At 46.6% G+C, this 14300-nt stretch overlaps 1 protein-coding gene across 3 annotated transcripts in view; it reads left to right on the top strand.

Moving 5' to 3' along the window:
• The window catches only part of LOC143787636 (complement factor H-related protein 4-like), a 533302-nt gene that overhangs the window by 500911 nt on the left and 18091 nt on the right, over positions 1-14300 (top strand). For all 3 annotated transcript variants that reach the window (XM_077276561.1, XM_077276560.1, XM_077276559.1), the window contains 2 exons: positions 3551-3718; positions 3802-3996. In XM_077276561.1, the coding sequence (XP_077132676.1) occupies positions 3551-3718; positions 3802-3996 (363 nt within the window). The remainder of the gene's footprint in view (positions 1-3550; positions 3719-3801; positions 3997-14300) is intronic.

Here is a 14300-nt window from a genome sequence, read left to right as displayed (position 1 = left end):
TAAAGCGACGGTAGAAATTAGCAAACCCCAAGAACTTCTGAAGACTCTTAACAGACGTGGGCTGAGTCCAATCATGAATAGCTCGGACCTTGACTGGGTCCATCTCCACAGCAGAAGGGGAGAAAATAAAACCCAAAAAGGAAACCTTCTGCACTCCAAAGAGACACTTTGAGCCCTTCACAAACAAAGCATTATCACGCAAAACCTGAAACACCATCCTGACCTGCTTTACATGAGAATCCCAATCATCCGAGAAAACCAGAATATCATCCAGATAAACAATCATAAATTTATCCAGATACTTCCGGAAGATATCATGCATAAAGGACTGAAACACTGAAGGAGCATTAGAGAGCCCAAAGGGCATCACCAAGTATTCAAAATGACCTTCGGGCGTATTGAATGCAGTTTTCCATTCATCTCCCTGCCTAATGCGCACAAGGTTGTATGCACCACGAAGATCTATCTTGGTGAACCACTTGGCACCCTTAATCCGAGCAAACAAGTCTGACAATAGTGGCAAAGGATACTGAAACTTAACAGTGATTTTATTCAGAAGCCGATAGTCTATACAAGGTCTCAAAGACCCGTCCTTCTTGGCCACAAAAAAGAATCCCGCACCAAGAGGGGAAGAGGATGGACGAATATGCCCCTTCTCCAAAGACTCCTTGACATAAGAACGCATCGCGGCATACTCGGGTACAGACAAATTAAATAATCGTCCCTTAGGAAATTTACTGCCAGGAATCAAATCTATAGCGCAGTCACAGTTCCTATGAGGAGGAAGAGCACTGGACCTGGACTCACTGAATACATCCTGATAGTCACACAAATACTCAGGAACCTCTGAAGGAGTAGAAGTAGCAATAGACACCGGCGGAGAATCGCAATGAATTCCCTGACAACCCCAACTCGACACAGACATAGCCTTCCAATCCAAAACAGGATTATGGGTCTGTAACCATGGCAGACCTAACACGACCAAATCATTCATTTTATGCAGAACAAGAAAACGAATCACCTCCCGATGTTCAGGAGTCATGCACATGGTCACTTGTGTCCAATACTGCGGTTTATTTTCCGCTAGTGGCGTAGCATCAATTCCTCTGAGAGGAATAGGAACTTTTAAAGACTCCAGGACAAAACCACAGCGCTTGGCAAACGACAAGTCCATAAGACTCAGGGCAGCACCTGAATCCACAAACGCCATAACAGGGTAGGAAGACAACAAACAAATTAAAGTCACAGACAAAATAAATTTAGGCTGCAAATTACCAATGGTGACAGGACTGACAACCTTGGTTAGGCGTTTAGAGCATGCTGATATAACATGTGTAGAATCACCACAGTAAAAACACAGCCCATTCTGTCGTCTATGATTTTGTCGTTCGGTTCTAGTCAGGATTCTATCACATTGCATTGCTGGATCGGGGTTTCTATCACATTGCATTGAAACAGGTGTCTGTTCAGACAACACCGCCAGAGGATTAGCGGATTTGCGCTCGCGCAAACGCCGATCAATCTGAATAGCCAGCGCCATAGAATCATTCAGACTTGTAGGAATTGTGAAACCCACCATCACATTCTTAATGGCATCAGAAAGGCCATTTCTGAAATTTGCGGCCAGAGCACATTCATTCCATTGAGTAAGCACGGACCATTTCCGAAATTTTTGGCAATACACTTCGGCTTCATCCTGGCCCTGAGAGATAGCCAGTAGAGCTTTTTCTGCCTGAATTTCAAGATTAGGCTCCTCATAAAGCAATCCGAGCGCCAGAAAAAACGCATCAACATCAGCCAATGCCGGATCTCCTGGCACTAACGAGAAGGCCCAATCCTGCGGGTCGCCACGCAAAAAGGAGATAACAATTTTAACTTGCTGAGCTGAATCTCCAGACGAACGAGGTTTCAAAGATAGAAACAATTTACAATTATTCCTAAAATTCCTAAATTTAAATCGATCTCCAGAGAACAGCTCAGGAATAGGTATCTTAGGCTCAGACATAGGACTGCTAACAACAAAATCCTGAATGCTCTGCACTCGTGCAGCAAGCTGATCCACACTAGTAATCAAGGTCTGAACATTCATGTCTGCAGCAAAGCTTACAGCCATTCTGAGATAAAGGGGAAGGAAGAAAGAGGAGAGGAAAAAAAAAAAAAAAAAAAACCTCAGAACTCCTTTTCTTTTAATCCCACTTCTGCAATGCATTAACTATCCATTGGCCTGGCATACTGTTATGATCCCAATGGCAAAGGATCTCAGAGATTACAGCAAAGTCTGCAAACATAAATACCAGCTCATAGGGACGTGGTAACTAGGCTGACCATATACCTGATCCTAGCACAAACACTAACAGTAGCCGGGGAACGTGCCTACGTTGATCCTAGACGTCTCGCGTCAGCCGGAGAACTAACTAACCCTATCAGGGAAAATAAGACCTCGATTGCCTCCAGAGAAAAGACCCCAAAGTAATACAAGCCCCCAACAAATAATAACGGTGAGGTAAGAAGAAAAGACAAACGTAAGAATGAACTAGATTTTAGCAAAGAGAGGCCCACTGACTAATAGCAGAAAATAGTAAGGTGACTTATATGGTCAGCAAAAAACCCTGCAAAATATCCACGCTGAATATCCAAGAACCCCCAAACCAACTAATGGTGAGGGGGGAGAATATCAGCCCCCTAGAGCTTCCAGCAATATCAGGAATCACATTTTATACAAGCTGGACAAAAATATGAACAAAGCAAAATAACAAAAAATAAGAAAGCAGGACTTTATCTTGCAAGGAACCAGGACCTGAAGTCAGGAGCAAACAGAAATGAACTGAATACAACGATGCCAGGCACTGGACTGAGAATCCAGGAAGTTTAAATAGCAACACCCCAGGCCTAACGAAGCAGGTGAGTACAAACCTGGTAAAAGACAATCCAAGTGCCAAATCACTAGTGACCACAAGAGGGAGCCAAGAAGTATAGTTCACAACAGTCCTCCATCACACTCCTGCACAGGCCTCTTTCTCTTTGCCATGCTATTGTCGTGCGCATGTGCAGTGCTCTTTGTCCTTTCCTGCACGTACACATTTCAGTACTTTTCTCAGCCCTTTGCAGGGCAGAGAGAAGTACGCCTGCACAGGAGCGCGATGGAGGACATTATTTGGATGATGTAGGATGCATCATCCACACAAAGAAGGGAAGAGGACGGCAATCGTAAAAAGAGAAGAGGTGCTGGATCAAGACCAGTGACACCCATGGGACCGTACCACGTTGTAGGTGAGTATAATAATTTGCTTTTATTTTGCACAGAGTTGAGGAATGCTGTATATGAAGGTGCTGGCCCCTTCTTTATATGGGAAAAACCTTGTGATAGCTTCCTTTAAAATGGGGTGACCAGAAGATGAACAATAGGCTGTTGTGTATCTTTAGAGTAAGGACTGAATTGTACAGAAATTAGCCCTGCAATCTAAGACTGACATTACATATGCCTCAAAAGTGTAATGCACATGTTTCTAGCTCTGGCTAATAATAATTGTCATTACTTATTACTTTTTAGAAAGCTGCAAGGCTCCAGAAATCAAAAATGGATTCCTTAAAACCCCTGAAGACAGTTATGACTCTGGCCAGTGTGCAGAATTTGAGTGCAATAAGGACCATGTAAAGAATAACCTTTTAAGTCCTAAGTGTGAAAATGGTAAATGGACTCATCATCCAGTCTGTTACAGTAAGTACAATGGACATGTTGAAATATCAAGTGTGTTGTAAAAAAATAAAAACTAAAAAAAACCTGTCTCCTTCTGAACTCAGGTCCATGTGAAGTCTCCTCAGAGGACCTTTCTGGCAGCAACATTCAGCCAGTTTCAACTGATATTGGTAAAAGTTATAAACACGGAGAAGAATTACAGGTTTCCTGCAAGCAAGGATACAAACGACCAAATCAACCAAGCTTCTTCATTGAATGTAATGATGGGAAATTTAAGTATTCACGATGCTTCTCTGGAAGTAAGAATAATTTTCGTTTCTTGTTAATAAAAATTCAGATATCACATATGACATTTTTACATATTTCATATTATTGCTACACTTTTTCTTCTTTGTGACAAAAAATAATATTCTCCATGAAGCTATTATCAGTCTGACTTTTCTCACTACAACTGATATGTTCGTTATCACTGCAGAAGGTATCAACTACAAAATACTTCAACTCATCAAAGCTTTTATGCACAAATAGTGGTGTAAAAGCTTAGAAAAGTCACAAAAGTTTGGAGTTTTCACTCCAGTTTCTCCCAGCTCAACTGAAGTGGGTGGAGCTTGGGTTAGACAGGGGCGCAGCGAGGGTGTGACTCCACAGCTAATCTAATTCATATCAAGCTGTGTTGTTCCCCACACCAGAAATCTTACTACAGTCACCAACCGGAGTAAGATTTCTGGAGTGGAGCATGGAAGCGTACGCTACTGGTCAGGTGCTCCAGATTCATGAAGAGGTGTGCACTTCTTCATAAACCAGAAACGTCTGACTCCATCATGGCTCATCAAAACGAGAAAATGACTAGTGATAGTCTTGGTGATTAGGGACCATAGAGGTAAATTAATGGAGAGCTGCTTTCTATTTTGGCACATGCATGGGGTCTCAAACTTGTAACCACAACTATGAAGTTGCAAACTAGAATCAGAAATGTACAACTGGGCAAAATCTGCACTGGACATATCTAGTTTAAATAAATTGCTAACCATCTTCTTCTTAGCTTCATTAATTTGTTTTTAACATGCTCCTTGGTTCTGATATTGGTTAAAATTGAAACTTTGATTTAGACTCACACAGCTGCAATGTGGAAAGCTGATAACTGATGAACATGATTAGGCAAAGTAGTCATGTGAAAAGTTAAAAGACCTCTGACTACAAGGTGAAGGGAAAAATTTGAAGATGCAGTGTGTCAGGGTTGTACTGTATAAGTCGCACAGAGGCTGATGCTCTTTTTTATTTTTTTTAACATCCTGAACACATTCATCATTTGAGAATTTTTTTTTAGACAAACTCTTCCTTTTTGACTTGTGTTATTCACTTGTGGTTGTTTGCAATAAGATTATTAAAATGTTGCATGTGGTTCATGAATTTTGTGCAAAGTTAAAAAATGGCATTTTTAAAATCTTTTTTAGTGATGAGCGAGAGCTAAAATGCTTGGGTGCTCGTTACTAGAATCAAGCAAATCATAATGCTCGATCCAAGCGACGAGTATAATGGATGTTAATGGGAAACATGAGCATTTTTGCAACCCCTCCAAAGAGGTTTGGAGGTGTGTCAAAATTACTCAATGAAAACAGTGCTGAAATGGCATAAGAACAGCATGGAGAAGACCCAACAAGTATCTCTGAATCCTAGGTCGCTGCTGGGAACAATGTTGTCAGAGTATTGTGCGACTTTTACAAACTGACAATAAAATATACAAAACTGAATATAAAATGGATTTTACTGGAAAAATGTTAAGAAAATTCTTTACAGGATAATTACTTTTATATACGGCAAAATACATAAAAGAAAAAAATGCTCGTCCACATTCATGGGCTATGTTCACACATAGTGTTTTGCATTATGTTCAATGGTGAAAAAACATTCACAAAGAAATGTAATTTTTACATTTTACTACATTACCTGGGCATGTAGTGTGTGATACATGATCAAACACATCCTGTTTATGAAGGCGGGACTCTGAAAGTGACAAAACTTTTTTCCTCAAGGCCATCAGGTGACCCTCACTATTTATAGAGGGCCATCAGGAGGCCCTTACTATTGTTAGAGAGCCAGCAGTTTGCCCTAAAGGTACCTTCACACTCAGCAACTTTACAACGAGAACGACAACGATCCGTGACGTTGCAGCGTCCTAGTTAGCAATCTCGTTGTGTTTGAAACACAGCAGCGATCTGGATCCCGATGTGATATTTCTGGTCGGAGCTAGAAGTCCAGAACTTTATTTGGTCGTCAGGTTGGCGTGTATCGTCGTGTTTGACAGCAAAAGTAACGATGCCAGCAATGTTTTACATGGAGCTAACGACCTGTGAGAACGATAAATGAGTCACCGTTACGTCACTGGATCGCTCCTGCATCGTTCTGGAGCTGCTGTGTTTGACATCTCTACAGCGACCTAAACAGCGACGCTGCAGCGATCGGCTCGTTGTCTATATCGCTGCAGCGTCACTGAGTGTGACGGAACCTTTACTACTGTTAAATGGCCAGCAGGCGTCTTATGCACTGATGAGACTAAGATAGAGCTTTTTGGTAAAGTACATCATCCCACTGTTTACTGTAAACGAAAAGAGGCTACAAATAAAAGAACACAGCAGTTAGAGTCAAATATGGTAGATCAGATATTTTGGGGTTGTTTTGCTGCCTGTGGTCCTGGGTGCTTTGACTGTGTGCAAGGCATCATGAAATGTGAAGATTCCCAAAGGATTTTGGGTCCCAATGTAGTGCCCAGTGACAAAAAGCTGGTTTGCATCCTAGGTTATGGGCCTTGCAGCAGGACAATGACCCCAAACATACTTCAAGAAATATCTAGAAATGGTTGGAAGCAAAGCACTGTAGAGTTCAGAAGTGGTAATTCCAGGTCCAGTAACGTAAAGTCTCCTACCACTACCTCTTACATACAGATACTAAGGAAAAACTACAAATGGACACATTAAATCAGTTAATTTTGTTTGCTATGATGAACTTCTGAGTACAGGAAGGAAGGGCCAGGGGGTGCAAGAGTGATAGTTATGGCCGACAGTAATCCTTGTATGGCTCCCTGGCCCCTTCCCCATAAAAGTTCACATTTCTCCTCTGCGTTACCTCTGTGCTAGCTTTCTGCACAATCTAGACTTGCCCGGTATGGGAGTGGTTTCCTCACAGGCGGCTCTGGAATAAATGAGGCACACTCCAGGTTAACTTCAACGACAACTTCTTTACTCAGCACAGCTTGATCAATTACAGGCACTTCGAGTCAGGAGCAGATTATAATAGGGTCAATCTGGGCGGTAGCCCAGGGCCCAGTGGTGTCGGGGGGACCTGGGCTACCGCTCAGATTGCCCGCCACCATCAGGGCATTACTGCTCTGACTCACGTAGTATGGGCCCGGTGGGCAGAGGGGGCCTGCATCGGGCCCCGTTTCATCTGCTCACCGGGCCCCTACCAGCGCTGCGGCAGTTAAACGCTATTGATGCGCGGGCGTGCGCCCGGACATCAATAGTTAACAGCCGCCAGCCAATCGGAGGCTGGCAGCTGACATCAGCTGCAGCGTGCACGTCGCCGGCGTCTGATGTCATTGTCAGTTGCCGGCGAGTGCACGCTTCAGCTGCGAGGACAGAGCTTCGCCGAAGGAGCGCGGACAGGTGAGGAGAACTTTTTTTTTATTGCGAACGGGTGGCAATCCGGGGGGCCCGGGCCAGTATGCTGGATACACTGGGGGCAATATGCTGGACACATTGGGGGCAGGATGCTGGACACACTGGGGGCAATATGCTGGAGACACTGGGGCAGATTGCTGGACACAATGGGGGCAGGATGCTGGACACACTGAGGGCAATATGCTGGAGACACTGGGGCAGATTTCTGGACACACTGGGGGCAGTATGCTGGAGACACTGGGGCAGAATGCTGGACACTCTGGGGGCAATATGCTGGACACACTGGGGCAATATGCTGGACACACTGGGGGCTGAATGCTGGACACACTGTGGCAGAATGCTGGACACACTGGAGGCAATATGCTGGAGACACTGGGGCATAATGCTGGACACACTGGGGGCAGGATGCTGGACACACTGGGGCAATATGCTGGACACACTGGGGGCAATATGCTGGAGACACTGGGGCAGAATGCTGGACACACAGAGGGCAATATGCTGGACACACTGGGGCAATGTGCTGGACACACTGGGGGCTGAATGCTGGACACACTGGGGGCTGAATGCTGGACACACTGGGGCAGAATGCTGGACACACTGGGGGCTGAATGCTGGACACACTGGGGGCTGAATGCTGGACACACTGGGGCAGAATGCTGGACACACTGGGGGCATAATGCTGGACACACTGGGGGTAATATGCTGGGCACACTGGGGGCAGGATGCTGGACACTGGGGGCAATATGCTGGACACACTGGGGGCAATATGCTGGAGACACTGGGGACAATATGCTGGAGACACTGGGGTCAGTATGCTGGACACACGGGGGCAGGATGCTGGACACACTGGGGGCAATATGCTGGAGACTCTGGGGCAGATTGCTGGACACACTAGGGGCAATATGCTGGACACACTGGGGTCAATATGCTGGACACACTGGGGCAATATGCTAGAGACACTGGGGCAGATTGCTGGACACACTGGGGGCAATGTGCTGGACACAATGGGGGCAATATGCTGGAGACACTGGGGGCAATATGCTGGATACACTGGGGCAATATGCTGGAGACACTGGGGCAGAATGCTGGACACACAGGGGGAAATATGCTGGACACACTGGGGCAATATGCTGGACACACTGGGGGCTGAATGCTGGACACACTGCGGCAGAATGCTGGACACACTGGGGGCAATATGCTGGACACACTGGGGCATAATGCTGGACACACTGGGGGCAATATGCTGGACACACTGGGGGCAATATATTGGACACACTTGGGGCAATATGCTGGAGACACTGGGGGCAATATGCTGGAGACACTGGGGGCAATATGCTGGACACACTGGGGGCAGGATGCTGGACACACTGGGGGCAATATGCTGGATACACTGGGGGCAATATGCTGGACACACTGGGTGCAATATGCTGGACAAACTGGGGGCAGAATGCTGGACACACTGGGGGCAATATGCTGGAGTCACTGGGGCAGAATGCTGGACACACTAGGGGCAATATGCTGGACACACTGGGGTCAATATGCTGGACACACTGGGGCAATATGCTAGAGACACTGGGGCAGATTGCTGGACACACTGGGGGCAATGTGCTGGACACAATGGGGGCAATATGCTGGAGACACTGGGGGCAATATGCTGGATACACTGGGGCAATATGCTGGAGACACTGGGGCAGAATGCTGGACACACAGGGGGAAATATGCTGGACACACTGGGGCAATATGCTGGACACACTGGGGGCTGAATGCTGGACACACTGCGGCAGAATGCTGGACACACTGGGGGCAATATGCTGGACACACTGGGGCATAATGCTGGACACACTGGGGGCAATATGCTGGACACACTGGGGGCAATATATTGGACACACTTGGGGCAATATGCTGGAGACACTGGGGGCAATATGCTGGAGACACTGGGGGCAATATGCTGGACACACTGGGGGCAGGATGCTGGACACACTGGGGGCAATATGCTGGATACACTGGGGGCAATATGCTGGACACACTGGGTGCAATATGCTGGACAAACTGGGGGCAGAATGCTGGACACACTGGGGGCAATATGCTGGAGTCACTGGGGCAGAATGCTGGACAAACTGGGGGCAATATGCTGGACACACTGGGGGCAATATGCTGGACACACTGGGGTCAATATGCTAGAAACACTGGGGGCAGGACTGGAGGCATGGGCAGAATGTGGATACTGGGCATGATTGGAGACACGGGGCAGAATGAAAGACATGGGGCAGGATTGGAGACAGATCATGCAGGATCATGGGGCAGGGATGGATACGATGGAGACAGATGGGGCAGGATGGGGAGATCATATGGGGCAGAATGTATACTCATGAGGGCAGGAACATATGGCTGGAGCCAGGAATGAGATACACGGGGACAGGATGGGGAATATTATTACCATAGGGGCTAATTAAGGGATATTATTACTGCAGTGCCAGTGATGTATTTATTTTGTTTTTTGAGTATACTGTTTTAAATGGGGGGGCAGTCCTGTTACTGTGCAGAGTGACATTATGTCGCCTTTTTGTCTTCATGTGGTGTAATGTAGAAGTTGTGAAAAATTAAATAATGTGTTCTGCAAGCGGAACTCGAGATAACTGTTATTTCCTGCAGAAACGAGCCCTGGCTGGAAGAAGTGATGGCGGTCTGTGCTGGATGAAAGATGAAGGACTTCACCTAGAGACGTCACTGGTGAGTCAGTGTTACCTATACACTGGCACTATACACTGTATACTATATACAGAGGTCCTGTGTATAATGTCACCGGTGATCACTGTATTACCTCTACACAGACACTGCATACTAAGTACAGATCTCCTGTGAATACTGGCACTTATGGTGATAGTATTGTGTTGTTTTTTTCTTCCTAACTGAAGGCTAAATTGACTAGATCAATGGATGTTTGACAGGTTATAGTTTCACACAGCAGCTATTTTTCTGGAATAATCTGGTTCAGGTGTATGATGACCCCGTCGCATGACCCCGCCGCATGACCCCGTCACATGACCCCGTCACATGACCGGGGGGCCCACAGTGTCTGAACAGCCCGGGGCCCTGGCTACCCTTAATCCACCCCTGCTTCGAGTAACGCATACTACACATTCTTCTCTGTCCCTGTTCTGTCCTTTCCTTTTCTATATTCAGCCCCGGGTTGGACTGTTTCTTTTTGTCCCGCAGAATTTATTCCATCCGGAATTCTTGCCTGACATGGGGGAGTCCTATGCCGTTTCTCCCCAGTTCTAAGTACTGCCGCCCAGGCAAAGATCTGCCACATATCGTGTGCAGTGACCGTGCTTACCTTTCTTCTTGCTCTATATGGACAGACTTGCTTCAGCTGCATCTGCAGCACTTCTGTTCTCTTTTCCTCTTAGAGGAATCCTTCCTTGTAGCTGTTCTATGCTGGGCCCCCCTTTATCGTTATGGAGCACAGCGACTTCTGGCTAGGCAGCCCAGTGAGCTGCACGGGCGCCAAGGCCCTGACTGACTCGTACCAGGAAGCTACACTATACTTAAGCACTGTTCCCCTCCTGCTCTAACTATATGCTACAGTGCCCCCCTCTAATGGCCAACTATGGACACTATGCCCCTATCATTATACCGTATATATATATATATATATATATATATATATATATATATATATATATATATATATAGCAATATACGTGAGGTATAGCAATGCTCTTGTACACAGTGACAATATGACAATACATTTTATGTGTAGCAGTGCCACCGTGTATGAACACATTAATAATACACATTAAACATTCTTAAAGGGGTGGGGAAAAAGAAGGGAACGCAACATATTTACATTCCCTACATTTCCCCCTTTCTTTAATGATGGTTGCCCTCAACCATGGCAACCTGTAATGTAAAGCATTATAAAACATTAGAATAAGACTCTATATGAGTCATGTCCTTTATTTTCTTCAAAGGGGACATGATCCCCTTTCTTTAAACATGGCACTAAAGCACAGGGAGCATAATTTCACTGGAGAGTCCTGCTTCTCCAGCACAATCAGCACAACGGGTGAAACAAAAAAGATAAAGGGTCCATAGGCAAACAACAACAACCACAAGTCCTTGTGACCTCCTTTGGTCACCTAACTCCCTTTTCTCTGGGAAAACAACAGGGGGCTTCTCTTCTGCTCCAACAGGATGCGGAACAGTACCTTTATTATACCGTGCAACAGTACCACAAACGTAACAGTTCAGTCTCTTCAACGGCAGATGCCTTGCGCCACTTCAATAACATAATGTTCCCTTTCCCGGTTCTGGTTCAGGGGTGACTCTGCGGCAGCAGCAGTCACAGGTTGCCTCAGAGAGACAGAAGTGGCAAGAACATCATGGGCACTTGACCGTGTTGAGCTCAAGTCCGCATGCTGTGCTATCTTTTTTGAGGTGCATAGGGCCACCGCCACTGCAAAATAGCCCTGAGGATAATGCTCTTTGAAAAAGGAGACCCAGTCCCCTTCTTCAGCAGCCTTCCAAATTTCACCGAGGCCGCATTTACATAGACCTTGTGATGGCTCCCAACCTCACGTATGAAGCTGTAGTTTCGTCCTGTTTACACATAAGTGAGCTTGCCATAAGTGCAGCGACCAGCCATAGTGCCACCTCCTGGCTGGTGCAATTCTGCAAACACTTCCTTCTCTCTTTCCTGTTTCTGCTCCAAGACCCCAGTGATCCAGGCCTGTTGGTCGGGGGAAGGGAAGGGACCCCCTCCGAAGCGAGCAGGACCTGTGTGTCATGGTTCCCAATGGCAAGGGAACGTAAGAAACATATAAGTAACGAACGAGCTCTCGGGTGATGGAAACTCGAGTTGACCGTGAGCTAAATCTACCACACAACTAACAGTAGCCAGGGAGCATACCTACGGCTTCCTATATGCCACGCGCCAGCCGGAGGACTAACTACGCCTGGTAGAGGAAGAAACAGACCTGGCTTACCTCTAGGGAAATACCCCAAAAGATGATAGCAGCCCCCCACATGTAATAACGGTGAATTAAGAGGAAAATACATACACAGTATGAAAGTAGATTTAGCAAAGAGAGGTCCACTTACTAGATAGCAGAAGGATACAAAAGAGGACTTCACGGTCAACTGAAAACCCTTTCAAAAACCATCCTGAAATTACTTTAAGACTCCTGTGTCAACTCATGACACAGGAGTGGCAATTTCAGCCCGCAAGAGCTTCCAGCTACAGAGAATTACAAAAACTGCAAACTGGACAAAAGGTACAAAACAAAAGGACAAAGTCCACTTAGCTGATCAGCAGACTAGTAGCAGGAACATGCAACCGAAGGCTCTGGTTACAATGATGACCGGCAAGGAAATGACTGGAGAGCAAGGCTAAATAGGAAACTCCCAAACACTGATGGAAGCAGGTGAACAGAAGAAGCAAAGTGCAAACAAGTCACCAGTACCACCAGCAACCACCAGGGGAGCCCAAAAAGTGGATACACAACACCTGTGGCTCCCTGGGGTGCCTGGTGACACATGGTGCACCTCCACTGTAGCACCCGGCAAGCTGTGGTGCGGCTCTGGACCTCCGACTCTCTATGGATGGACAGTGACTGGACCCCGGGAACAGGTGATGTGGGAGAAGGCTCACTTTCTTGTGACGTTGGTCGAGGCTCACTCACCGCCTCGAGTTGTCGCTGTCCGGCTTCGTCGATGGTGTCACTGCTGTCTTCTTCCGCGGAGGTGGTGCGGAGCGGTCTTTCTGGATGTTGTTCTGGCTCCGGCCTTGCTTCTGGTTCAGGCTCCTTTGGAGTTGTTGCTACCGGTAGTTTCGGTCCCCGCTGAGTTAACAACTTAGGTTCCGGAGGACGAGGTTCCTCCTCCTGGCACTGCAACGCTGCTCTGCAAGATGTTCCAGCTCCGGTGAACATGAAGAGGACTGCTCCACTCATGATGTCTCTTGTCTGCAGGATGATGTGGACTTTGCCGGCTGCTGACTCTGCGCTGAAGAACTCTCCGGGCACTGGTAAGTGGGGTGCTCTGCAATTTCTGCCCACTGTCTGGCGGGCCGGGTTCTTACGTCATCCTGCTGACATCTCCTTCCCATGAGGCCTAGGCTGCCACAACTGTATACAACATCCTCTTCTGGGCCCCACATGTTCCAAGGTTGAGTTGCTTCCAGTCACTCCACCCATTTCTTTTCAAGTCACTTAAGGGGTAGGTTTCTTTGGCTCATCCTTTGGAGGTGTCACTCAAAGGATTTTCGTGATGTTTCAGCTAACACCCCCATGGAGGGTACAAGCAAAGCAATAGTCCTTCTTTTTGGTACCACTCGCCGCCACCTGTGTCACCATCTTGTTTGCATCAGTCCTTACTAAATTTCCAGTCACATCAAATTTACCGCCATCTCCAGGGCATCCATTCCTCCTGAAGTTGCAGCGCTAGTCACATGAAAAACACTTTCTTCTTTCTTCATCACCGTGCTGGCTTCAGCGCCATATGGGGCAGTGAGATCCTGCCAACTATACCAAGTGAAGGAAGGGCCAGGGGGTGCTAGAGTGATAGTCATGGCTGACAATAATCCATGTATGGCTCTCTGGCCTGTTCCCCATAAAAGTTCACATTTCTCCGCTGCGTTACCTCTGTGCTGGCTTTCTGCCACTAGCTGTGAGTAGAGACTGTGATACAGCAGTACAGGACACCCATGGAACTAGTCAGAGTAGGACTAGCATGTGTAGTGACTGCAATATAAGGGATGACTGCAATATACAGGATGCTGTAATGAACTGGTGTGAACTTAACACAAAAGTTATGTGCATGTAAGTTATATACCTGGAACCTTTTATGTGTGAAGATAATGCATTAAAGAGACTTTTATGTTTGAACTTTGTGGGTCACTGCCTCTTCACTGTTACCGGTGCCTC

This window comes from Ranitomeya variabilis, chromosome 8 (assembly GCF_051348905.1).
Source record: "Ranitomeya variabilis isolate aRanVar5 chromosome 8, aRanVar5.hap1, whole genome shotgun sequence".
In the NCBI taxonomy this organism is placed as follows: domain Eukaryota; kingdom Metazoa; phylum Chordata; class Amphibia; order Anura; family Dendrobatidae; genus Ranitomeya; species Ranitomeya variabilis.
The sequence above is the reverse complement of the archived record's forward strand: the minus strand, read 5'-3'. Positions and strand labels throughout refer to the sequence as shown.